Source organism: Apus apus, chromosome 18 (assembly GCF_020740795.1).
Source record: "Apus apus isolate bApuApu2 chromosome 18, bApuApu2.pri.cur, whole genome shotgun sequence".
In the NCBI taxonomy this organism is placed as follows: Eukaryota; Metazoa; Chordata; class Aves; order Apodiformes; family Apodidae; genus Apus; species Apus apus.
This window is the reverse complement of record NC_067299.1, coordinates 5,517,059-5,544,241: the sequence shown is the minus strand read 5'-3', so window position 1 is coordinate 5,544,241 and position 27,183 is coordinate 5,517,059. Positions and strand designations below refer to the sequence as shown.

Sequence of the window (27,183 nt, the reverse complement as noted above, 5' to 3'; positions counted from 1 at the left end):
CCTCTGTTGCCGGGAGTGGAAATCTGTACCCCCTTGTCCTGAGCACCCCTTGGGGAGCTCTGCTGCTCCTTTCATGTGGCACCTCTCGAACAAGGTCTGGTGGCTGCTAATGCCAGAGCATGGAGCTGAGGTACATGAGCTGCCCAGGCTCTCACCAGGCCCCTAGTGCTGCTCTTGTTCCTACTTGTCATACAAATCAGGTGAGTCTTCACCTTTCTCCAAGCTTCATTACAACCACTTGGCATCCTTGGTGGCAGGAGGAGCTGGATGGCCATCAATGAGCTGTGGAGCTGCAGGGGCCAGGGCAGAAGAACCAGCATCTCATCCCACCTCACACTGTGGTCTCTGCCCAATGCTCTGGATTAACCTCCCAGCCCACAACCACCATCCCAGAGAGTCCTGTTCCTCCTCCATGGATTTACTATTGTCTTTACCATTACAGTGACTGAAGCAAACAGACAGGAAAAGCCCAGCACAGTGATGGCATCAGGGTGGTGGAAGAGCTTCCACAAATCTTCCCCTGTGCTGTTCCTGTAGGCAGGGACCCAGTCAGCAGGAATCCACCAGGAAGGAACAACTGGGACCTTTGGGTGAGGGCTGTCCCCTGTGCACCCAGAAGCTGGGGAACACACCTTCAGATGTTCCCCACATTAAAGGTAAGTATTAGTGTGTGACACGTTAAATACCAAACACAACTCCTGCAGTTACTTTTAACGTGTTTCTCAAACCAGAATCCTGATGGTTAAAACCAGAAATGACTTTAACAAACAATACAATTGGGTAGTGGGGGTGAGGGGAAGGACCCTAATGAATGCCAGAAATTCCTTTAAAACTCTTTAGCCTAAAAATATCTACATATTAAAATGCCAAGAAAAAAGTACCAAAGCTGTAAGCTCTCAAAAGCCCAAGATCAAAGTGCCATCATCTTTTAATGTAAACCTTTTGTTGCATCAACAGTCTTAGGAGGGATGAGAGACATCAAAATAAAAACTGAGACAAACTGTGGCTTTGTAGCTGTTTTTTGTTTTAGTCTCTTCTCTCAATTTGGGCCATGAAATAGGTCAGCTCCATTACTGATCAGCCTGCCCACAAATATTTAAAACAAATTGAATTGCACACCCAATACCCATCACAATTACGCCAGGCACAATAACTAAATTAGCAATTCAACAAAATAATTGGAAATGCGATTCTCTCTATTCCACAGCCTCCCTCAGGGCTTTGGCCGATCTATGGGGGGAAAACTCTGCTTTACTAATTCTGCAGCTAATTAGAGAGACACTTGTAAATGAAGTTGTTTGTCTGAAAGTTGAAATTCTTTGCTATTGTGGGGTGTGGGGGGGGGAGAAGCTGAACACAACCCCTCTGTTCCCACCCCCAGTGAACACATAATTCCCCAATACACCGTCTAGTCGCTGGGCAATGTTTTGCAAAGGTATTTTGCCCATTTGTGTAGGTTCTCATTAGCAGCTGTATGATGAATTAATAAAGCCTTAATATTATATTGGGAGGGGTGGGAGAAAATACTTGCTGTTAACTGGCAGTATTAGGAAAACTTACGAGGAAATCATCCTGGTTATCTGTGCCCTTATTAAAGAACAGACAAAGCTCCTGCCTGTGCCACAGCCCCAGCCGGAATCGCCCTGGAGCTGCCAGAGCTGCCACTGGGCCATGGGGTTCACCTGCCCTGGGGGTGCTGGGGTGTGAGGCACAGTCCAGCTGCCTCCTGAGCACATGGAGTCCATTCCCCAGCTTTTGTGCATGCAGGGAGCTGTGAGGCCTCAGGACTGTCCCCAGGGCTGTGCAAGGTGCCCACCATCACGGCTGTGTGCTGGGGAGCCACTGGCTGGACACAGGCACATCCCTGCTGGAGCCTCTCTGGGCACTGCCACTGATGAGCTCAGGGATTACACAGGCTGCACTTGCAGCATCCTCAGCTCTAAGCAAGGGACCATTTTCATGCCAGGAATAAAGCACTGCCCTTAGCAGCAAGGTCAGCAGATGAAACAGGGGCCTCAGAAGCTGCAGCTGCTGGCCCAGGTTCTCCCCGGGTATCACACTACCCAGGTGGTGGGGGATGGCGGGGAGAAAAGCCTGCTTAAACACTGATAAGTAAATTCAAAAGCATGCTTAGCAGGGCTTTGACTCTTATCTCTTCAAACAATACAAACGAGAAGTTATCACATTTAAAGTGTTTCATATTACCCTTTTAACATTACATCCAGCTCACTCTCAAAACCAAAAAAAAAAAAGGAAAAAAAAAAACCCTGAAGTGCCCTGGTGCTCCAGCGTTAAAGGACACAGAAGTCAAACACAAAGGGGGTGGCAGAACTGCAGCCTGTTCTAGCAGCCCTCAAGCAAGGCTGGGCAAACCCAGCACAGCCAAGCCTGGAACAGGACAGGGACACAGCACTTTCCACTGAAAATCCTTAATGCTGGCTCTGACAGCGCGCGCAGCATGAAGCCATTCCACTGACACAAACTTTGGAAGCAGCTAATTTACTCCCCCTGATGTCTTTCAGAATCGTGGTTATTAAACCATGAGATTTTAATGATGTTCGACAGCCACCCAGCTCTGCTGCTGCTCAGAACATCAGCACAGGTACAGCTGCAGGCGTGAGGACACACCTCAACTCTCAGCAGGTAGATTGGACCAATATGGCATGGTGGAAGGTGCCATCTCCTTATTGCTGGGGAGCTGGAATTATCAGCAGTGATGGAAGGAGGGGACAGAACATGACATTTCCAGGATTTACCATGGGAGATGGGTTACACCTGGAGGACTATAAAAGCTGGCCTGTTGGTTCAGCCCTCTGCACTGGAGCACACTGATGGGCATCACACTGAGCTAAACAAATTGGCATGCTAACAAACACAGGATTGCTCACCACACCGGGAGAGGTGTCTCAAAAAAATAAATACCACCATAAACCCATCCCTGCCCCAAAGCCCTGGAGCCTTTGGGCCTTCTCCTCATAGCTCCTCAGACTCTGCTTTGCCTCCCACTCCTGCAGCCGGTGTGAGCTGCCCTGAGATGTGCAAGGGTGGCTGCTGGGCTCTTCCCTGTATGTGAGGGTGTTTGTTGGTGGGACCCTAGAACAGCAAGGGCAGCAGAGAGGAGCCAGTAGTTACATTTACTGTGTTTCCACCTGGCAAATTTTGACCAGAGAGCTACAAGTCAGAGGTGTAACAGGAGAAATCAATGCACTTCCCCCGAGAGCTGCAGCTCCCACCTCGCTGCAAGCGCGCTTAAGGATTTATTCATCTATGATACACACATTTTCTGCACAAAGTCAATACTCACCTTGGCACTTACTTTCTAAAGCCAAGAAAATGCTGCAGTCTTCCATGAGGCAGGGAGCCTGCCTCTGCTGTGCTGCTCCCCACGTTGAACCAGAGGGGCAAGGCCCAGCAGCAGTGAGAAACCATGAAAAGCTAAGTGACGATGGCTTCGTAGAGCTGCTTTGTGCAGGTGGAATCTAGCCAGACTCACAGCTGTACACTGTTGTGCCTTTTTTTTCTCCTGCTTTTAAACCCATTTTTTTCACACTTGCTCAAGCCAACTCTCTACAGCTGAGCTGGTTCTTCTGTTCAAGCCAACTCTCTACAGCTGAGCTGGTTCTCCTGCTCAAGCCAACTCTCTACAGCTGAGCTGGTTCTCCCTCTGTGGTGGCCTCTGCTCCATACAACACTGAAAGTATTGGGAAGCTATTTACTGAAGCAGGTGACTAGAATGGAGACAAATCTGTAATGATGAGGTGCAAAAATGATTAATTAGTATCAGCTCTGCAGACAGCTCCAGGGACACAGTGAAGTGAAACGATGCAGCTACAGGGAAAGTCTTCTAAGAAAAAAAAAACAAACCACAAGGATAAAACTGTTGCTGCTTGTCCTGTTCAAGCAGCAGAAGCAGAGGGAAAGGGGTGATCACCACTGGGAGATACATGGTGGGACCATCTGTCCCTGCACTGGGCCTCCTCTGCTGAGGAAGCACAGGGCATGGAGTGCGCATCCCTCCTTACACTCTAGCCTGTTTCATACTTTCAATCAGAAATTGTATTTTTATTTAAGCTTCATAAGAAAAAAAATATTTTAAAAGTAAAATTCAGCTGCCCACTGAAAAGCTGACTTATGCAGGGTAACCCCTCCCCCCCCCAAAAAAAAAAAAACACACCACCAAACAACAACCCATCAGTTCAGAAATGGGGCTTTTCAGTTGGTGAACAACTGTTTCTTGCAAACCTTTAGATGTTTGTGATGTTGTGCTGGGTGTCACTGAACCAGCACCCACTGCTGAGTTGCCTGGAGGGAGCTGGGCAAGCCGCTTAGTGGAGATGAGCCCCCAGCACACCATGGACACTGCAGGCCCCTGCAGCAGCTTGTGTCACGAGTGGGACCTCATAGGCAGAGGGGTTTGTTCCACCAACACCCTGATCCCTGAGCTGTACCACCTTTGGAGCCCCTGCTCACCCCAGGGACTGCCAGGGGATGAGTTTCCAGCTCCAGTCCCACAGTGCTCCAGCCTCTCCATCCTCAGAGCTCCCTGAATGTCTTGGCCACTTGCACCTCGTGCAGCTCTGGCTCTGTGCTGACACTGGAAACACCTGATAAAGAACATGGTGCTGGTGGGGCTGAGAGAGGCTGTGCCTGCTGGAACCGTTCCTGCACTGATCCCACTTGGACAACCCCTCTACAAAGCATTTTAATTAGACTGCAGAAAACACCGAACAAAGATGGGTCACAAGCAACAGCCACCTAAACACACATCTATATGCACACATTGTATACACAAGATATCCTCCATTCCAGGTTGATCCCTGCAGGCTAATACCTTCTCCTTATGGGGATTTAATCTCTGGCCTCTTACCTTTGGCTATAAAAATCCCACAAACCCCCTCAAGTGAGTCATCTCCTCTGGCCACTTCACATTTGTGCTGGCATCTCCCAGCACTGTGTCACAGTGATGGTGAAGGCAGGATGGCTCTGAGTCACCATCAGTAGAAATAACTAGGTGTGCAGAATCAATATAGGGCTGAAAAATTCACCAGTATGTTCTAACTGCAGAAATATCCCCACGTTGTGCTCATCACCAGTCAGGAAATGTCCCTACATGCAGCGAGAGCTCAGACACGGGAGTGTGAACTGGGAGCTCTGGCTGGCTGCAAGGGACAGCACCTTTTCTCTGTTTTAAGGCCATGCTAATTATGTAAATGATATTTAAATCCTCTTGACTTGGTGAAAAATAAAGTCACACATTCCAGATATGCAGCCATCGACCAGAACAGCACACTTAAACACTCCCCTCCCAATCCCCCAAATAATAATCTCTCAGGATTTAACACAAACGTGGGTGACCTGATTGCAGGGGGGGGGGGCTGGTGGTCCCTGCTGGTCTGAACTGCATGTCCCTCCCCCCAGCAGAACCCTGTGCCTGTGCTGAGCAGACTGCAAAATCAAGGTCAGGAATTTGAAGAGAATAGTTTAAAATGGATTGTCTTTAGGAGGAACCAGAGTTCATTTTAAAACCAGGGAGGAGGGTGTTTAGCCAGGCTAAATGTCTTCCCCTCCCTTCTTTCTGAGCCTGTGTCATTTAGCAGTAACCGTATTTGATGTTCCTTCAGTGAGGGTTTTAGAACAAACCAGCAGCTGCTCAGGCAGAGGAGATGTCCTGGTGTGAAGGCCTGATGCTAATTCTGCTCGGGTTCTTCAGGACCTGTGATTTTTCCAAACAGCGAACGATAAAGCTCCGTCCTGGGGATAAGAGGAACCAGAAGGAAAAGTTACTTTTCAAGATCAAAACTGAAGCAAGAGGCTGCCAGCAAAACCATCCACTCCTTAAAATGAAAAGGCCCTAATTAAGAATGCATTCAACAATCTTTATTAATAAATAGAGGCAAAGGGGAGAACTTGCACAAGACCAGTATCACACACAGTACAGAAATATGTAAATATTTCAGTGTGGCTGGATATCGTGTCTCCAGAGAATGAGGTTTTCTGTAAGTTTGCCCTTTACAGACAGGCTCTTCAAGTAAGAAAACAAGATTGAATATTTTAATAGGATGTATGAGACCACAGAGCCATAAGGAGGATTCAATCAGACAGTCTATGTGGGACTATAATTTAGTTTTCATACATTTTCTTGGACTTGACAGTACTTGAAAAAAACCCAATGAAAATGACCCAGCAACAAGATTCCAATTAATATCACATGCAACAATTCTGATAAAAGGAGCGTGTTTCCATTAAAAAAAATAGTAATTGGGCTGGTGTTACTTATCTAATTTTAAAACCAAAGGAACCTGAGAGATGGGGGAGAGAACATTTTTATAAATCAGGCATTTCTAGAAAGCCAGGAAAAGCAACAGGGGAGCCTTAGTTTTCTACATCTGCACTTTCTAAAGCAACAGCCCATTGTGAGAGGATGGCACACACAGAACAGAGTGTTGGTGACACAGAGGATGGACCTGTTCCTTCAGAGCAGGGTTTTCTCATCAATAACCAAATGATCCCAGCACCAGCATCTCGATGGCTAACAATATGGTGGACACCATGTTTTGTGTGCAAAGCTCAGCTGACCCCAGGAACCCTCAGATTTCACCTGTGCTACATCAGGAGTGTGCACGAACGTTTGGGCAAGTCTAACACAAACACAAAATCAAAACACTTCTGGAAAACAGAACTGATACTTGAAAAGCTGAAAACTTTGGCATTTGAAAGAAAAAAAAAAAAGATGAATGTCTTAGCCAAGCCTATATTTTCCATCTTTCCTGACCATTAAAAGATAAATAAAACTTGCTTTTGCTGTTTTAAGTGAGAAATCAGGTGGCAAATGGCACAAGGACATTGCAACTTTGAGGCTCTGTCAAGAGATCAGAAGGACAATGCTATCTAGTCCTCCCACAATCACAGCCTTCCAGCCCTGCTCTGCCAGCTCCAGACCCATCACTGCCCTCAGCAAATGTTTCCACTTGCACTGCAATCCTGGGGAAATTCCCGGGCAGTGCGCAGCCGCTCCCATCCACAGCCGGGTTCATCTGTCGGAGAGAGAGGGGAAGGCCAAGGCTGGTGTTTTGATGGGAGATGATTTCACACTCAGGTGGGCAAAGCTGACAAACACGAGCCTGAGCGACGTGGGTACTTCCAACAAACATCACCCGATTTGTCCTTTCTCCCCTCTCCCTGTTATAGGCCTCCTTTTAAATGGGGCAACTAAATTGCACGGAGGAAATAAACCTAAGGAAGAGAAATGACACCCCCAAACGCAGCAACTGAGCGGGTTTCCAGCCCATAGTGGGAGCAGCACGAGGCCCCAGGCAGCTGCCAGAGGCAGACCCGGCCCAGTCCCTCTGGTGCCACAGGAAGTAGCTCCATGAGACCAGCCCTCCCAGCAGTCAGCAGGATCTTGCCACTGTTCTCAGGATTGTTTCCATTTTCCCTTCCACCATAGGGATGCTGCTGCTGTCCCAGCTCAGGTCTTGAAGCCTCCAGTCTGTGCAGCTCCTGCAGTTTGTTTGTTTCAGTGCACGTGCTGGGCACTGGCACCAGCCAAACTCGATTCTCAGCTGTAAATAACACACGCAACTCTCACACCCAGACTCACTCCCAGCCCTCCCTGCTTTGCTAAGGAACACACGGTTTCTGCACATTTCCAGTGCTCCACAGGTCCTCCAGTACAGCTTCATAGCCTAGTTCTGATCCATCCTGTGGCTCTGCACACACAACCGTTGCCTGGGAGGATCCACTGTTTGCCACACACACACACACGCACCTGCCAAAGGCTCCACTGCCCCCATGAATCCTCCTTTGGAGCAGGTATAAGCACTGCCAGGGACACGGATCCACTCCCTGGTAGATTCTCTTCAGCCTGACCACGCACACACTGCATGCCAGTCTTCTCCTGCTCCTCTGCCACACCTTGGGGCCAGCAAGCAACAGAAACAGCTCTTTTTAGCCCACAAGCCCCACTCAGGTAACAGATTTCAAACCTTCTGGCTGCAAGAGTTTCCATCATTTCCCAGTGATCAGGCAAAAGCCAGAAGTAATGTTTCTTTGCAGCCTTCTCCCACACTGGTGGAGAACCAGTCCCTGCAGATTTTTGTCTTCATGTTTGTTTTTTGATAGTCTTCTGATGGGTATAAGAGTTCAGGGGTCAATGCTGAAGTTGCTCCAATCCTACAGATTTTAAACAAACAGTCATTTTTCAAGCAAGCAGAGCCCAGGGAGACTTGAAGCGAGAATTTGTCTTCCTTGGCAGAGAAATGTTGCCAGCACTGACAGACTCTGACATTCATGCCCCAGGTTTCATGGGTGCAAGGAGCAGCTGCACCCACAGCTGTGGCCACGCAGGTCCCGCACTGCCGAGCCCAGCACCCCCAGAGCCCCCATCCTGCCTCTGCTGGAGGAAAAAAATTCCAGTGCAGCTGTTTGGCTACTAACACAGCATGGGTAGACAACCTGGCAGAGTGACAGGAGAAGGAGGGAGATCAGGTAACCCCACCACCCCCAAAACAGAACAAATTTTTCACATTTTTTCACCCTACTAAAAAAAACCACAACCAACCCAATCTTTTTTATTTTCCTCTTCTCATCATCTAGGCTACTCTTCTTGTACAACACCACCCCTCAGCAGGATTTAACCATGCAGAGAGTAAAACTCATCAATCCTCCAGGTTTAACCTTGTCTCTGTTTCAATTCACCAGGGTAACTGTGGATTTTAATACTTGCAGCCCCCTTAAGGCTACGCATAATGAACCTGGATTTTGGTTTAAAAAAATATGAAACTTCTCTCCTTCAACCACTTATATTAAACATCAGTCTTGAGCCACTGAGTTGAAACAACCCACACCACTGCAAGTCCACTACCTTCAGGTGAAGGAAAGGTGACTTTAGCAGAGAGGCACCAGTCTCAGCAATGTGCTGAGGAATAGCCTATGTGAGTAATTAACAGCACTTGCACCTCAGGTAGAGGCAGAAGCAGGTCGGTACAGGGGTCTTCCTCGAATTAAAATTTAACTTACCCTTTATTGCAACCTACAAAAGCAAGTAATGAGCACTAACATTTTTATTTCTTTTAAACTGTCATTTAGGCTGTAGAGGGGATAATTACCTATTTCCACTGTAGTAAGGTTTTATCACCCTTAGTGAGGCATTTTCTAATTTAATATTTTTACTATATTATCATAAAACCTGTTTCTGGAAAAAATGATCACGAACCACACAGCCATTTGCCATAAAACATGTGTGTGTAAGTACCTCGGCTTAATTATTTATGCCTCTCTTCTGAGCTGATTCGAGGCAGAGGCTGGAGTGGGTGCTGGGTCCCCCAGGAATACTGTGCCCAGGCATTCATCCCTGCCCAGCTCCAGGCCAGCTCCACAGGCCTGGAAGAAGTTTTCACAGCCCCTTCCTTGAATGCCCCAGCAGTCTGAGACAAAAGGTGTTTGTGAGGGAGGCATTTTGCTCTGCTCTCTGCACCCGAACCATTAGAAGGATCCTGTTTCCAGGGCAATTTCCAACTCGGTTGTGACTACGCTGCTTTTGTGGGAAGAGCCAGGAAAGGATGCAGCCCTCACCACCCCAGCCATGCTGCAGACCGCGGGGCAGGCATTCCCAGTGCAAACCCCAAACTGCTGGACTGTCTTCCCATCTGCAGCTTCCCACTCACACGGCCTTGGCACGGTCACAGCCGCGCTCTGCCTGCCCCACGCCCCTCGCAGCCACAGGGTCTGGCTCCCCCTCAGCAGCTCCTCCCTCCATGCACACTGCTCCTTTCATGTCAACAGCTTCATTTTTAAAAAAACTAAATAAAAGGAACAGTTACTTCAGACAGTGAGCTCTGTGTACTAATTGACAGTGGCCTTCACCGTCCCCCCCAGATCCCAGGTATTGCTGCTACACTAATTTTATAGGCAAAATCCTTGCAGCAGAGAGCAAGGAAACATGCACGCAGTGGGCAGGAGTGCCCTGGGAGCATATTAATAGCAACAGCACATTTGATAAATATCTGAACCATCAAAATATAAATCAAAACCTGTTAAAAGGTCCGCAGGAATCTACCCTGCCCATCTGTAGTAGCACTACTCCACCAAATACACAAAGGGGAAAACTAATATATATCTGTATATGGGAGGGGAGAACAGCTGATGCTGTACTATTTTCTGCAATTATAGTCATATTACTATTTTTTTTCTTGTATTGTTCTGTAAACTAGTAGAAGAACAACATAAAGGGGGGGAAAAAATTAGCTTCTGGTGTTTTGGTGGGTTGTTTTTTTTTCAGAGCGCTATTAATACAGCAATGCTACATGAGTCACTTCTTAGCTGTGTTTATAAAAGCAGCCTCCAACAAATTTCTCTGCTTTTCCCATGTACCTTTTACTTTTTCTCTTCTTCCAGGGCAAAAAAACCCCAACCAAACAGATAACTAAGAATATGCCCCAAGCAGTACAGAAATAACTATACCTACCCCATTCCTACTGACGTCTTCCATTGGGAACAATGAATTTTTAATTCACAAAAGATGGTGAAACATGCAGCATGAACACCCATAGAGAAAGGCAGGATGAAAGACCTGATGGAAACTGAAGCTGGCTGTGGAACAGGTGGTTGATAATTTTCTTGGAAATCTTTCTGTCTGTGTCCTAAGGAATCTCTTGCCTACCAGTGTGAAATTCAGATTACTAGGTACCCAGCAAGCAGAGCAAGTACCCAGGAAGAGAAAAACAAGCAGAAACCCTTTATTTCTCAATTTCTAATCAAAGGCATTACTCTAAATCAGCACGTGGGGTGTGGGATTTGGTTCTGTGTTCACATACCTTCCAGCACACATTCCCCGCTCTGGAATTGCTGCAGTGACAAACCCACGCTCCGGTCGATGACAGGGAGCCAAAGGAGCAGCATCAATCAGCAAAGTAGAGTTAAAATACCCACGTTTTTTGAAGTGAGGGGCCTGACATGCAGAGGAGAGGGCTGCTGGGTGCCCTGGAAGCAGCCCCACGAGATGGCACTCTCTCACTCACTTCCCCACCACAGCCCAAAAACCAGAGCGCTCAACTCCAGCTATAAATTACCCAGCCAGACGGCTCTCATCACCATGCCTGGTGCTTGAAGGAGATCCAGAAAGGTCTGCTGCAATTCCCTCTCGCTCAGGCAGGTCAGGATTGGGTCCTTCAAGTCCTGTGCAAATGCTTTTAGCCCCACGGCTTTAAATTATGAAAGGTGACATGTGACCTCTGGTTTGTCTCATGAGACCAGGCACAAGATTTATAAATATTTCAGAAAGCTGGTTCTTGCCCTAAACAAAGAGACTAGGCACATTTTGTGAGGCTGGATCTGGGGATGGGGAGCAGGAGGACAGCAGAGAGAGAGGAGGGCTGCTGCTCAAGGTGCTGTCCCCCAGAGTTAACTAAACCTAGGGCTGAGACCTGCCACCTCTGTCACGGACTCTGAGCATTTCCCCCTCACACCAGCACACACCTGCCTATTCACCAGCCTTGAGCTCAGGGCAGCATTAATGGAAACAGAGATGGAATTTCTCTCATCCTGATTTTGGTGCCAACAGCATCCACGTTTTTCTTAACAGCTTTTACAGCACAAAGCATAAAAGAGGTGGACAAATTGCTGGAGTAGTAGCAAAACCGACGGAGGTTGAGAAGCCTTCAGCTTCCTCCACTGGCACGCTTTCCAGAAGCTTTAATTTCCCCATGAAATTAATAAAATGTGGCTTTCTCAGTCTCTGTTTTTAGATGGGTATTTGAGCAGAGCAGCCACTGAACTGCTGCATGTGAAGTGCCCCGCACAAACATGCACACAAGCACACGGAGGAGACCATTCTTTGTGTACCTTAACATCCCATATTCCTAGGATGATTTCCTTCTTTCACAGCTTGCCTGTTTTATAACAGATTTGATGCAGGAGAAGACAAATTGTCTCACAAAGGAAGGACGACAAATCATCTCGCAGCTCTTAACAGGTTATTTTTTTTTTCCCTTTAAAAAGGAAATTTCCATAACAGAGGTGTCTGTCTTCTTACTAGGGATGTCAAACATCAAATTTTGGGACACGATGATCTCAGCCCATTGGCACTAACCAGGGTCACGTACAGCACTTCACTGCTGCCAGCTTCAAAACGTACAAAAACTCCTTGTTCAAATACAAACCCCTCTAACAACTATGGTTAAAAGTGATGTGGGACACTTAACTGCATCTACATGAGCTGATGTCTAAGGCTAAGTCAAAGGTTAAGGGGATAAAATCCACCAAACAAACAGCACACAAAGGGCAGAATAATACCAAACCCATGGTGCCTCAGGACCAAAAGTCCATCCAAGCAGGTTTAGTTTCACAGCTCAAAACGTGGTTGTATCTTGGCCCCCAGTAATGCTCAGGGATAAGGCCCCCACTGAGCACCAGCCTACCGAAGCGGCCAGCTCAGGGTGGCAGCAGGTCAGACATCCCCTCCACAGGAGAGTCCCCACATTTCCCCTGAGGGACCCAAAAGGGTCCCTGCCATGCCAGGGGGCTCTTCCAGAAGCCATGGAGCCCAGGTGGGCAGCTTGCCCTCCCACCCACTTTCCCTAAAATGTCAGAGGCTGCCCTCCACATTAGCGCTACTCCCTTTTTTTCCCAAAACAAAGCAGCGCAACCTTTCTTCCAGGCTGTGCCTATATCCACTTGGAAGCATTTTCCTCACACCAACATGGTCACCCAAGGTTTGTGCTCTGCAGCACAGATGCTGCTGGTTCAGTTGCTGCAGAAAGAAAGAAGGGCTCTGCCTCCTCTCAGGGACTTCTCTCATGGTGAACATACTGGACTGACAACCACAGAGCCCAAATTCCTCCATTAATCTAGTCTCATGGTGTTTTAATACCCAAAGTACAAAGTGAGCTAAGTTAAAGGCTGCTATCTCACCAACTTTAAAAAAATTACTATTTTTTAAAATATTAAACTCTTATGACATATAAGAAAATTAATCTTTTAATACCAGGATTTCCTAATACATATCCCCCTCTGCTTGCAGCAAGACACACTGTGACAAAGCAACTGCACTAAGCCCAGGAGTGAGAATGCACATTGGGAAAATACACAGCGTCCTGGCTGAATCCAAGGGATACACTCTAATCCAAACCTCACTGGCAGCTGGATAATCTGTGTCTTAATTCAGCTGCCCAGCAGGCACTGGTCTGCTCGTCCAAGAACAAGAGTGGGCTGGATGCTCTTCTACCAAACATGATCAGAGGCCAACAGGACTGCTGGAGTCATGGGCTTAATTTCTTGCACTTGGCTGTGGAATTTCAGGCAGTGATTCCTGCTGCCATGTCAGTCTGCACTTCCGAAGTCAAACACAACTCCAGAAGTGTTGAGAGACAGTTTATATACATATGTATGTATCCAGAGGTATCTATAGAGTAATGCTAAGTAATTACCAGTGCACTGGGAATACCTGGTCAGGACTTGACCACATGCTAAAAAGGGTTTTTTAAAAATGCAAAAGAAATGCCCTGTGACCAGCCCTGCAATGCCTGGGCAGTCCACAGGAGCTAGGAGGCAGGGACCAGCTCAGTAACTGGTGACAACCACAATGCTGAAAGATCTGAGAAGAGCAGCAGCAATTTCCCCAGCTCCTGGAAAGGGTTCTGTGCCTCATGTTGGGGGTGGAACTGCATTGTTTGACACAGTCCCATTATGGCCATCTTCTTCCCTCTCATTTGGCTCACATAGGATGCTAAGTCCTCCTCCATAATGAAGAACCATTTGTTGAGGTAAAAAGCAACCTACTCAAAAGCTGGTATGTTCTCCCTCACCTTCACCCAGTTACAAATCCTCATTTTGATTTTCAGCTTGCACTTGAGAACACATCTCTTTTGTCCTGCCTGACTTTACTGCAGAAAAGGCTCCTTCTGCCTCCCATTTCTGCACTGGGTGCCATCTTTAATGATGATGTATGGGTGTCCTTTTCCTCAGTGGTGCTGTGGTGAGGGGGTCAAACATGTGACACCACCAGCATGTGTATCAACAGCAAATTATAAACCATGTCAATCCAAGTTAATGCAAAGCTGTAATCCTCTTTAACAAGAGATCAAATCAGTGCCATGAGTTATGTTCATTCTGTAATCTGATAAGAAATAGAGTGAGCCTCTAATAAAAGAGTAATGAGAGCCCTTAATGATGCTGTTAAAAGGTAGCGCCAGTTAAAATATTGCTGTTGTTCCAGCTGATTAGATCACTGTTGCATATTTGCACAATCTTGTTTTACCTGTCAGAATAACCTGAGTTGTCTTGGGAGATAAAGGTGTTTGGACCAACATCTGTGTCCCTGAAGAACAGCACTCCTGCAAGTTGCTGTCCTCCAGAGATGAAATAATGATGTTCATCAAACTTAGCAGTAATTTGATATGATACCTTTTTTTGAAGTGTCTGTGTTTAGTCTCTGTTCCCCACACACACGTACAGTGCAGAGATCTGAAGATCTATACATCAAAGCTGACAGAGAGATATAACAAAAGCAATATCCACACACGGCTCTTCCCAGGAACACAGACTTTACCTGACCTTGTCACAACTAGGCTATTTATAGGACCCACTCCCACAAATACGGCATCTCTGCACGTACTGAAAACACTCTCACTTGCCTCAGGACCCACAGGCCTTCAGCAGGAATCTCCACCCTCTGCTTGCCCGTGAGCTGCCCAGCACCAGAGCTTTCTGGGAGAGCACAAATGGCTGACCTCCTAAAAACGTCAGGCTGTTGAGAGCTGGGCCAGTAACGGCGACTGCACTAAACATCTGGCTTCGACTACAGCTTTAGCCCAGCCCTGCTGTCCCACCTCTGGCAAGTCACTGAGGCTCTTGACTCCTGGATTTCCAGACCCAAATGTCTCTTGAGATCCAGGGTATTGTTTCTCTGGGCCTTGTTTCCTAAAGGGTAAACCAGAGAAGACTGGTATCTTCCCAGCTCTGATGCACAGGCTGGTACTGAAGGATGATGACATTAAAGATTACACTACAATAGATAGGGGAGCAATGGGATTAGTGAGGCACCCTTGGTCATGAAGATGGGAAAAGTGTATTACAAGGGAAGTCCAAGAAGTGGCACCCACATGATGCCACCCTCAAGCCCAGGCAAAATCACAACCAGGGAGAGATCAACGCTGTTCCAATCCTGGGTAATTCATGCCTACTGTCTCCTCTGGACCACAACCACAGCACACTTACACTCGAGCCTTTGCCTTCAGGATCCTTGCTTTAGGGCAGGCCCATTTACACAGCAATGACCTTGGGCCGATTAGAAAAACCTTCGCCCAAGAGTACAATAAATGTATTTAAGTATATAAACATATACCCCGAGATAACCATAAAAATCACTTTCCAGTGTATGTTTTAAAATACTACCAAAGAGGGGTTAAAATAGAGGAGGGCTGGAGGCCACCAGTGTCCCACACATTACAACATAATATATGTGAGCACAAGGTTAAACAGCCATGCTCATGCGTAGGGTGCATGAAAAACTGGCAAGTGGAAGATTAATTGCCTGCACAAATGCTATTATTCCAACCAGCAGCAAGAATAGGAAGGAAAGTGGCAGTGATGTTGACAAAGGCAGTTATTACACTTGTAGGTTTCCTTTCTCAAAATCAGGCTGTAAAAGAACTCTGGAGTGACTGTTCATCCCTTTCTTCACGCAGTGCTCAGGCTGTTTCTCGAGATGGATTTGCTCTTTGTTTCCCCAGCCAGTTGTGGTGGCAAGTGATAAACTTGATGCGCCAGATCCCTGGAAGTCCTGGGTGTCCCACAGCCATGAGAACACCACACAAGGACCTCCAGGCGAGTGCTAGGAGTTCCTTGTGCTATTTTAAGGTCTCTGTGCACAGTCAGTTGTGTAAAATGGCTTAAAGGTACAGAAGAATCAGGTCCCACATGTATTCCTAGGCTGCATCAGCTACTTAAATATACAGAAACAGCAAGGTATTATAGTGCTGCTCAGACTGGTGCCTTCAAAAGCACTTAAGAGTGAGCAAAGGAAGAAAAAAGTCACAACTTCCCTCTGCTTTTGCCCCAGTGACAAAGGCCTTGAGCAGCTCATCACAGAGAGTGAGGACCTGGCACAGCTGAATAAGAACCAGAACTGCTCCACCCTGTGCACCCCCAGACTCTACACCATCCCCCAAGCTTCTGCCCATCCACATCTGCAAATACGTATTTATTTACTGGCATTTTCCAGGTATCCACCTGCTACTGTAGCCACTGGTAGAACGGAAGGGGACTGTTCTGCCAGCTCTGTTTCTACAACCCTTTTTTATATACAGCTCATTGACACTTTAAAATTTCTCACATTACAACACAGAGCACCCTGTTGTTCAGATGTGTATTTATTTTGGGGTCATGTCTTTTAAGTGCCTGAGGAGAAAAAAAAATGGCTCAGAGCATGATCATATCACTGTGAAGTGAATACTTGCATTTTCAATCCAGTAATTCACACTTGCAGACAATAAAATTACCTCCTTCTGTCACAAAGGAAAGCTGTTATCATTACTGCTTCCCTCTCGTGGCGTCCAGGACTGGTCCTTTCTTTCTAATTCACCTGCAGTTTTAAGGCAGATGTTGAATTCTTCTGCCTTGCTCAGTACAGCTGTGTGCTGTTAGGGAGGTACTATGGCCCATGCAAGGGCATTTTAAACAGGGATATGAAGTGAGCCCTGGAGAATGGCTGTGATTTTCAAAAAATAGACTGATAGCAGCAGATATCTTCATTTTGGGAGAGCTGACCCAAAACACCTACAGAGATGTAATTTTTAGACACTGGCCACTCTAGTATTTTGGATATGTTTTATGTCTGGATGCAAACACAAACGGTGTAACCTGGGAGGGAAGGAATGAAGGTAAGCTGAGCAATGCCCAGGCTTCCAGTGTGCAAAGCAAGAATGCCCACCCAACCACGCTGCTGCAAAGAGGAAGCCAGAATCCATTTTTAAAACCCACATTGAACAGGACAAGAAATAACAGGCCTAAATTACAGCCAAGGGAAATTTAAGATCAACATTAGGACTAAACAATGCCAGAGCTCATCCCGTGGGGAGGAAGCTGCAGAAAAACTGCTTAAAGAAGACTGTAACGCCTGCACTAGGCAAAGGTAAGGCATTTTCTTTGTGTTACAGGTAACCAACCAGCAGGCATTTTGTCAAACAGTGAGGAAAGCTTAGGCCCTCTATTTGTGTATCTGATTCTTGTCTGAAACAACAGCTTTCCTGTGTATGTTCAGAAATTAAATACTACTGCTACTACTGTTACTAAACTGCTGCTTTTTCCAGACACTTCTCAGCAGCAGATCTCTGTTGCTCAGAAAGGGAATCAAGGGTCACAGAAACACAGAGTGACCTGCTCAAGGTCATCCACGAAGCTACTGGCAGACCTAGGAAAAGAACCTGCCCAGCCTGCTTTGGCCATTACCCCATCCATGTCCAGGGGTTGCTTGAAAAAGCCTGATCTTGGCAGAATGGGATCCAGCTGCCCACATGGTAGGATCCTCAGGCACACTTGCTGGTGTGCAAACCCATCAACCACCACTCTCACTCTAGATGGCTGAACCAACATCAGGAGGTAAGTGACTAAAACACTATTAACAGCAAGTATGGCAGGTCTCCAAAGTGCCTAATAAACTTAATGTAAGAAAGAAGTTCCCGCAGTCAGACAATGAGCAGCAGCAGCTGCTGCCACCAAAGACTCAGTAAAACATGCAAGTGGTGTAATAACCCACTCAACGCAGAGAAAACCCCTGGGAGACACTTTCAGGAAACCAAATGTCAAACGGTCTGTCCCTGCCCCAGTGATAACTGTGTCAGCATAGTACAAGGCAGACAGCATCCCATTAGCTGGTACAGCTTGGAGGGGCAGCCAGGCCCCTGCAGCCTGGGGTGGACTCAAGGAGCCTCCTGAGAAACAAGGGGAATAAGGGTTACGACGATGGCAGCCCAGAGCAAGTGTCACTGAGGCCCAAGAGGGCTGTTATGCAGAACCCCTCCACTGTCCCAGCTGTTTTGCTGCACTTCACATCTGCACTGACCTTTTAGAGGATTCCTGCTCACAGAATGCATTTTCTATGCAACTTTTGGAAGGTGGTGGCAATGTCACCTCTGGGGAGAGCAAACGTAATGTAACTCCGAGATTATAAGGATCAATCTCACTATTATTTTTCACCTTCCTCCCCTCCCACACAGCCTACACCAGCTGAGTTTGCCTTCTTTCTGGGGACAGAGCAGGGGTCTGTACACCTGCCTAACCTGTAGGACATGGCAGTAGGTATTAGAGACAGAAAATGACAGACACTTCAACCTCATTCAAAATTCTCAAAGCAATACTAATAACTAGTCAACTGGACATGATGCCAAGATGAAGAAACACAGGAGTTAAGCGTATTATTAATGCATAGGGTGTGAACTGGTGCTTCCCAAACATACATATGGCCACCTACAAATTACCCTCAGTCAGGAAGATGTGGAGAATAAGCAGCACATCCCAGAACCATTTCTACCAGATGGTACAACTCTACTAGGAATGTGTATCTATCCTGCCCCATGTTTGATTTGGGACGATCTGAAACAGCAGACACCAATTCCATACAGGTAAGGAGGTGCTTGACAGCTGGGAAGCACAGGGAGTTGTTAGTTCAGGCCCTGCATATCAGGAACATAAATGCACTTGATTTAATTGCCAGATAGAGAGAAGCGTGTATGTCTAATCTCACGGTGCCCAGGCCACTTCTGTCCCTCTCTTCCTATGACTCAGGTAAGGGGGTGGAAGAACTAGCCACATGACATGGCTGGATGCATAACTTTCACCCTACACATCCAACACATTTATTTTTGTGGTGAGAGGATCTAGAAAATATTTAGAAATCAGAGAAGTTTTCTCTCTTGGGGAAAAAAGAAAAAAAAAAAAGGAAAGAGTAAAGGAACCATGAGAAATGTACGATGAAACAGCACAGGTCCTATTATGGACACAAAATGTCTCAGTGGCAGCTCACCGGAGAGCTCTCATCCAGAAGGCTGTGCAACACTCTAAGAACAGCAGGTATTTGGTTTCCATTTCACAAACAGACAAATGGCATCTCTCTCTCACAAAGCACAAACATGTTCCACAACCCAGGGGAAAGATGTTTCTCAAATCTTCTACATCCATCCACTGGAAAAATTACTCTACCTCTTTCCCACAAAAAGATGAGTATTTTTAGATTTAATTTAAAAATGTAATACTTAAGAAATATGGGTGTATTTGTAGAAAAACTATGATAACTATGCACAAAGCTTCATTGATATTTTCTTTACTAATTAGCACATTAAAACATTATAATCTTCCAATAGCATTCTTCACTCTTAAAATAGACATAAATACAAAGAACAAGTAGTTCCTGGGTGAATCTTGATTGAACTATTCCAATTATTAACTGATCTAAGAAAATGTCCATTAAACACAATTTAAAAGAGTGGACATTTCTGTTAAAAGACAAATTCTTTGTAAATTTCTATTGTACCTAAAGACACCAGATAACTTGGCTGTCTATTTCCAAAATAATTCCAGAAAACCAGAAGATTTCAAAATCAGAGGAGTTTTAAAGCAGGAACAAAATGTAAGTACTGAGATTTATGAAAATTTCTTGTTTGGTGTCTCAGTAATTACAAAGTGAAAGCTCAGACAGACTGCCTGGACAGATGTGGCCAAGACACCCAGGCTATGATGCCAGTGACAAATGGTTAACTGATAAGAAGAAATGGAGGGGGCGACAGACTGAAGAACAGGTCAATATCATGCTGTCATGAAGCCATTTGAGAAACATAATTAATCTATTACTCACCTGGCATCATCATTCATTGTACAGTGGTCAATAGGTGCCATGAAGCTCACCAGCTTGCTATGGACATGATACCTGAAAAGTGCAGGAAATAAGCAGGCAGCACATTAGTAACTACTAATGAAAGGGAAATGTTGCAGCTTGAATAGAAACATACCAGTCCCTGAAATGCAAAGCATTGGCTTTCCTGATGGCTGATAACTAATGAGTCACTAGTTGTAGCTGGCAATTCCCCCTCCCTTCCCTCCTCCTCCTTTCTTATAACATGGACAGAAGAATAATCAGATGATACAATGCACTGAATAGCAAGCAAATCCTTTTTTATCACAGCTAGAAAGAGGACATCCAGCATCCATTAATTGTGTGCAAGTACCTAATCAGACTCCCAGACAGACAACCCTGAAAAGTCAGAGACAGAGAACTCATTTTCAGCCTTCATTCAGCTGGTGTCTTAATCACTTTCTGGAATTTGTGCTCAAAGACAGCAGAAGCATCAGACCTTCTCAAGCATCCATCTGCTATCACTTCTGCCATGCTCTGTGGTATCCAGGGCCCTAAAGAAGATCAAAATGCCACTCTGCTAGCCCATAGTTGGAAAGTCTAACCCTGAATAACTTACAAGTGGAGCACGTAAAAATGAAGCAAAGGAGACAGGAAAAAGGTCTGTGCGAAGAAGAGATGGGGCATGTCCCAGGTGATACAGTGCTGCACCTATCTCAGCTTCTGGTCCAACAGAATATTTCTGCAAGCTGTGCTGCACCTTCAGAAATGGGTCCCCTTTCTTGTTTCCACATGGGCTAGGAACTTGCAGTAGCTTTTCATGACTTATATTCAAGGACCTGACATATAAAATTTATCTACAGTACTGAAAAACTGAAAGAAAAGGTGTCTTTAAACTCTAACATCTAAGGGCAGGGGATTCCAACCCACTGGCTGTTGGTGTACAATACCATGCTGCCTACCCAAGTCTGAAATGTTTTATCCAAGCTGCTGCTATTTTTAGAGCTTGACAAATAGCAGGCAAAAGGATTCACAAGCCTTTGCCCAGAATCACCTTTCCACTCTATCACCTCTGCACTCCCTTTTGTTTGCTTATGCAGGAACATTCCCTTGAGGGGATTTTCAGCTCACAAGACTATTTCAGAATAGCTTTTCAGGCACAGCACACACTCACCCTTACACAAGGACTTCTCTGCACTATCATGGAAGCAACTGCCCTGGTCTAAGGCCACAATGACCAGGTCAGGGGACAGACAGAGCCGTGCAACCAACAGCAGGTCAACAAAACAGTTTGCTTATGATTTTAACAACTGATGGGTTCATACAGATCAGAGCCTGTACATCCAAACATGCTACAATATTGAAGGTTTGCTAAAGGATTGCTAGAAAAGGAAGAATTATGGAGACAGATGAAACTTAGTATTTGATACTTTGCTCTCTAGGATCTCAAAGTCCTTCATGAAAACAAATCTAAGCACTGCTGCCCCAATTTTAGAGAAGGAAAAAAAACAGAGAAGTGATCTGCCTGGGGTGACACTGAGTCTCCCAGTGGGAGAACCAACTATCTAAAAGGAACCATTTGGGCTCTACTGGACTGTCCAGAAAAGATGCTGGAGCTTAACTGCATGTTAATCCTAAACAGAGACAATGACATTTCTTTCTTTTATTGATATTTTCCCTGCAGGGTCAGTGCAACTTTTATTTAAAGCAGGGGAAAAAAAAAAAATAAGAAGGCACCTAAGATCTAAGAGGCAATTGACTTGGCAAGATAGCTGATATCTCAGGAATGCTGAAGCTCACAGATTGCACACAATGAGAGACTTCCCCATTATTCCTGGAGGTTTACGAGTCTGACTCAGTTGTGTGATGTTGTCAGTAGTTTTGACTGAATCATGAATATATCCAATTATGTGTGATGCTGACAGAAAAGAATATTGATAGTCAATAATTACAGGCTTTTCAGGCCAACAAAGTAGCTCTTCCCTCTTTTAATAAATTATCTTATGACATCTATCTTAAAAATTGCTATGCCAGGCCTGACCCAGACTGACTCCACTGACTTTCTATCAGATGCCATCTAAACTCAGGATTTATAGTTTACTCACAAAAGGATGGTTAATGTTGCGGATTTTTCAGGAAGCAGTGCAGCTTTTCAGCATGCCTCCCTGCCACAAACACCTCCTCCCCTACAAATCATGCAGTCATGCTAAACTCAGGGAGATTAATAGATCTGCTCTGCAAAGGGGAAAAACAACCAACCCTATCCTCTCCAGACTGCTTCCCTTTCCACCCTACTGTGTGGAAGATTCTTCCACTGGAAACACAACAGGAGAGATCAACCTTAATTAGTGATCCAGGAGTCACCATGTGAAATGCTCTGAAGCTAAAAGAAAGCTGTGAAGTGTCTTAAAAATAAAGAGAGATTAGTCACCAAATTCCAATTGATAGTCAGTGGGAAACAGACATCTACCTCAATGAGGCATCTCTGCACATCTTCCCCTAAAGCTGCTAGCCACATTTTAGTCAGCTAAATATACATTGCACAAGAGGTGTTTAATTGCTTTCACTGGGAATTACGGCCCCAAATCGCTCAGGGACACTTGAGCAGCTCTCTCCAGGGTTTCCTGAGACCAGTGAACACTCTGGCCAAGACTGATCTGGGCAATGCGCACAGGCTGCATCTAACCAAGCCCTTATTTTAAGCTCAAATAACATTAAAATTCCCCAGTGTATGCCCCAGGGCAAGGCATCTTGCCCTAAAAGGCAAGAATAATCCTATCAATGCACCCCAGAGCCAACCCAGAGCAGTCAGACTTCATTTGGCAAACCCAGAACTCCTGATTGCTTGCAAAAACTGTCACACACCGGATCCTCCTTCCTTTGCTGGCTTTTCTGTCCACTTTCTTCTTTATTTTGCTTCGTAACTTCTGGATGGTCAGCCACTGCCTAAGGAATGCAAAATGAAAGTTATACAATTTTTAGAACCACTTGGCAAAAGAGCATTAGGTAACAGTGGGGTCTGAGGCCCTTCCCAGCCCTTCTACCTATTGTATTTACACAAGTGAAGGAGATCAGAACCTCAGGAAAATAAGTATGGACCTTCAAATGCCAAGGTACTGCTTCACTCCATGAATATGGCATTTAAACAGCAAGCGTTTCTCCTGACTCCAGCCACAATAGGACACACAGACCAGACCTGCTGATCCCAATGAGACAACTGCTGTTTGGTGAGAATATTCCACCTGCAGGGAAATCTGTGGAGGCCATAAGCTTGGCTCCATTTTTTGTATTCTTTCTTGATTACTGATGGGCTTCTTCTTAAGGATATTTAGAATTAAAAAGAAAATCTTTACAAAATATGTTATAATCTGCAAGGAAAGTGTTTACAGTTACTGCTTTTTTGTTTCAGCCCTGATTACTACAATGACTTCTATTTTGCATACAGAAAGCCTGTAACAGAATAGAAGATCTGCCACAACCCAAACTGATTCCTTAAGTGAGACAGGTTATGCTATCAAGAACAGAATTCCCATGATGCAGTAGATGCTCTGAATTTATTTCCTCCCTAAGTTTTGCAAAGTATACTGAAAATTATAAGTGAGTATTTCTCCCCACCATCTCTGACTCAAATCTGGCAAATCCAGCAAAGGCCCAGTATAACTATTACTATTACAACACAAAACTACAAAAGAGAGAAAAACAATAAACACTTTCAGAAAGTGCTGTCTGATCCACTGCTGTAGTATTTAGAAGGGAGGCTTCAACACTTCAAACAGAACTTCATAAAGTTAAGTAAGTTTTCAGCAGGAGAAAACTTCTGACAGTTATAAATGCTTTTTTTACAAAACCAAATGTCATCTCACCTGATTTATACAAGGAAAACTCGGCATCAGGGAAAAAAATCTAGCAAAATCCAATTACTGCAATCTTAATATAATCTTAATTACTGTAATCTATTTTATTGTAAAGTCAGATAAATGTACAATGTAATCACCACTTAAAAGTAATTTTGTCTATATCATGTTAAATTATAGTGAATAGCTTTCCATAATATTCCAGACACACACAAAATAAATTTGACACATTGCACTAAAATTTGGGTAATATTTTACAAGAATAAAAGTTATTTCACCATCACAAAATTTCCTGATGCATCTTCTCCCCATACACATAGCTCCACAGCACTTTTTCAGTGGAGAGCCTTACTCCAGCATTTTCAGCCTTCTTCTGCTTTTACACTGTCCTAAATTCTAGTTCATGGCTATTCAAATGTACATTGTTCATTAAATGGCATTTGGAAGTTTCTTTATTTTTTAACAGTAGAATTTAACAGTGAAATAAGAGCTTCCCTGCATGGAATTATATTTTACTTCTGCATGCAGGAAACATTCCTTGATATTGTTTAATTGTATAGTATCTTTTCTTACAGTGGGGAGAGAGAATACACAGGAATTGCTTTAACTGATCTCAGAACACGTTTGCTCCTCTAAAACCATGACCAATCAGAGGTCATCATGAGAAAAGCCAGATTTCAGCAGCAGGTGGTCACTTTGTCTAGTTCCCCCTTGATAGGGTTGGTTTAGACACCCTCTATGGATTCACTTAGTGCTGCATGAACCATTGAGAGAAATATCCAAAGTCTGGAACAAGCCTTTGACAACTGGAAAGTATCTTCAGGGGATCACAGACAGACAAGGCACAGGTCAAAGCCTAGCAAACTGGGAGTCAGCCAGTGTGATCCAGGATGGCTTTCTGGCTAATGTCCTACTGGTTTTATTTGTTATGCATGTTCTTACATCCAGATGCTTTCTCCAGAGTAATTAAAAACCTTGCAGTGCTGAGGTGAAGCTAGTGATGTTACAGACAAACTCCTACTTACCGGCCCATTGCTACCTGGTCATTGGGGTCCAATGAAGTGGTTTTACGTTCTATAAGTTCTCGAAGAAGCTGGAAGAAAGACAGCAAACCCATTTAAAAGCTCAGTAAAGACACCTTAATGCAAACAGGCTCATGGGTTTCTCAGAAGACTGAAGAAATTAGCTGCCAAGTTCCCAAGGGAACCTGCATGCCTCATTTCTTGAAACTTTCCAGAAAAGCCCAAACCAAGAACCAAGGCTTTTCAACATTTCCTCTGCACAGAAGTTTTCCAGGCTGATGGCTCTGAACAGGTTCAAGCCAGGAAGCATAACCCTATGTTAAAGTTTAAGTAACTGTAGATCATCCCCCTCTTCCAAAATCATCTCCATAGAATATATGGCTGGAGCAGGCCAGTTCAGAGAGTTTCTGTATGTAATTTCAGGTGAGTCTATGAGTGACATGTAGCCTTGTGTCATTTATCTGAAGAGAATCTAAAAGGTTACGCAGAGCCAGAGGGGTAGAACTTTGCAGTATCATGGACCAAGCACAAGTAGCCCCACACGGGCAAAACAAACTAATTATTTCCAATCAAAGCAACAGCAAAGGACTGGAATCCCAGGGGTGCTGCAAAGCCCCTCTGGGACTGTCAGACGGGCAAACTATTTGGTAACTGCTGGTCCCAGGAGCCCAGAGCAAAGTGTAACAGTCCCACAGAGGCTAAGTGACTAACTTGTGGAGATTTGACCATCTGAGCCTGACAGAGATGGTGGTTTCTCCCCTAGAGGGGCAAAATGAAGAACTCAGTTTGTATTTCTGAGGCCAGTGCTGTTCTTTGGGCTTTGGAAGGAGAAAAAAGGCTGGAGCATTCAGAGGTTTTGTGTGCACAACTCCTGTGGGCACGAGGCAATGTTCACAGGCAGCTCTGCAGTAAGACCTCTGGCCCCCAGGACTCGCCCTGCACTTCGAGAGGGAAGGGCAGGGGGGAACCAAAACACTTCACCAAACACAAGTCAAGCATTGCTGGGCAGTAAAGCTCACTCTGAGGAACAGCACAGCAAAATATTTTTTATAGCTAAAGCAGGAATGTTCAAGCAAGCTTTTCTATTTCTTTTCATGACCTGAGGGTTGGGTTTTGTCCTTTTTGCTTCCTGCAGCCAAAGAATATTGTGAACAGCCTTTTTGAATACTTGACCAGTACTATATGTTTATCACCACTCACTGTGAAGTGTACGTGCTGTGCCTTGGGTATCAGCCAACATATTAACACAAAGAACAGAAATAAACCCTCCAAAACCAAGGGGCACAGGCTGCCCTCTGATGCTGACATTTCACTGACTAGCAAAGTTACTGCCTCAGTTCAGAAGGGGCCTGAAACAGACCCTCCAGGAAACTGGGAATACTTTCTCATCTTAAGTACACCACTGGAGTGAGACATGCACCCCACAAAAGAAAAATGCCATAAAAGTAGATGGGTATAATTTTATTACTCTTTTTTAAATTTCAAATAAGAGACAATAAAGCAACAGCAGAGACAATATTTATACCTTTCTACATCTTTCCTCTCCTTGAGGCATACAATACATCATATAACGAAAAAAAAAATGATTCAAGCATAATTAAAAAGCTGCCATGGCTTTTTTTCTTTTTGCTTGTTTTTGGAGATTATTACTGCAGCAATTACATTTAAAAATTCCAAGAGAGGCCACTGGTTTATTATCACTAGAAAACAGCAAGCTACTTCTCTGTCCTGTTTATCTGATTGATTCCCAACATCTTTCTGGCACACAATCTATCAGTTTATCTCTCCCACTTCATCACAGTCACTTCTGGCAGCTAAATACAAGATCCAAATCCAGTGTTACACAGACATATGACATAGTAAACCTATGTAACACCGCCACTCTGTAAACAGCTGCCCTTAAGGCTAAGCAGAAATGGGATTTTGGTTTCTAGTCAATATTCTGTCAAAAGCAAGGTGGGAGGGAAGGTTTTAAGAGCAGCAAGAAATGGTGCAGCAAGGTTTGAGTGGTTTCTTCCTGTACTGGCAATAAGGTGTGTTTACTGTCTCCTCTTATCTTGCCTCCTTGGCACGATGCAGAAAAAACTGCTGAGTAGCAATGGCAGAGGCAAAGTCCAAGAAGACAGTAATGTCCAGATGTCCTACACCCTCAGAGAACTAAGCAGCAAGACATTTTCAGCAGGACTTACTCTTCCTGGTGGCCCACCAAATCTGCAGATTTGTAGATCAAGGAGTGCTGCCAAGGTCATAAAACGACATTCCCACTGCTCAGAATGAAGCATTTTTAGGGCAGGTTCCTAATGCTACACCTGGGAAGTGGGCAGGATCTCGTTGGGCAGGATCACTCCCCTTTTAGCAAGGCATTCCTTCCTGTGGCAGCTGTGAAGGGCAAGGAGCTGAGCTGCATGACATTTAGCAGGGCACCAGCAGGAATCCCATTATTTGCTGGGGGGCACAGTCTCTC

General features: G+C 45.1%; 1 protein-coding gene across 1 annotated transcript in view; it reads right to left on the bottom strand.

The window, feature by feature from the left end:
* Nucleotides 1-4,041: 4,041 nt before the first annotated feature.
* AATF (apoptosis antagonizing transcription factor) overlaps nucleotides 4,042-27,183 on the bottom strand; it is a 52,470-nt gene continuing 29,328 nt past the window's right edge. Inside the window, exons 9-12 of the mRNA XM_051635467.1 lie at nucleotides 24,723-24,790; nucleotides 22,709-22,789; nucleotides 19,847-19,918; nucleotides 4,042-5,751 (exon numbers count right to left, since the gene is read on the bottom strand). Coding sequence (XP_051491427.1) covers nucleotides 5,688-5,751; nucleotides 19,847-19,918; nucleotides 22,709-22,789; nucleotides 24,723-24,790 — 285 coding nt within the window. The 3' untranslated portion in view covers nucleotides 4,042-5,687. The remainder of the gene's footprint in view (nucleotides 5,752-19,846; nucleotides 19,919-22,708; nucleotides 22,790-24,722; nucleotides 24,791-27,183) is intronic.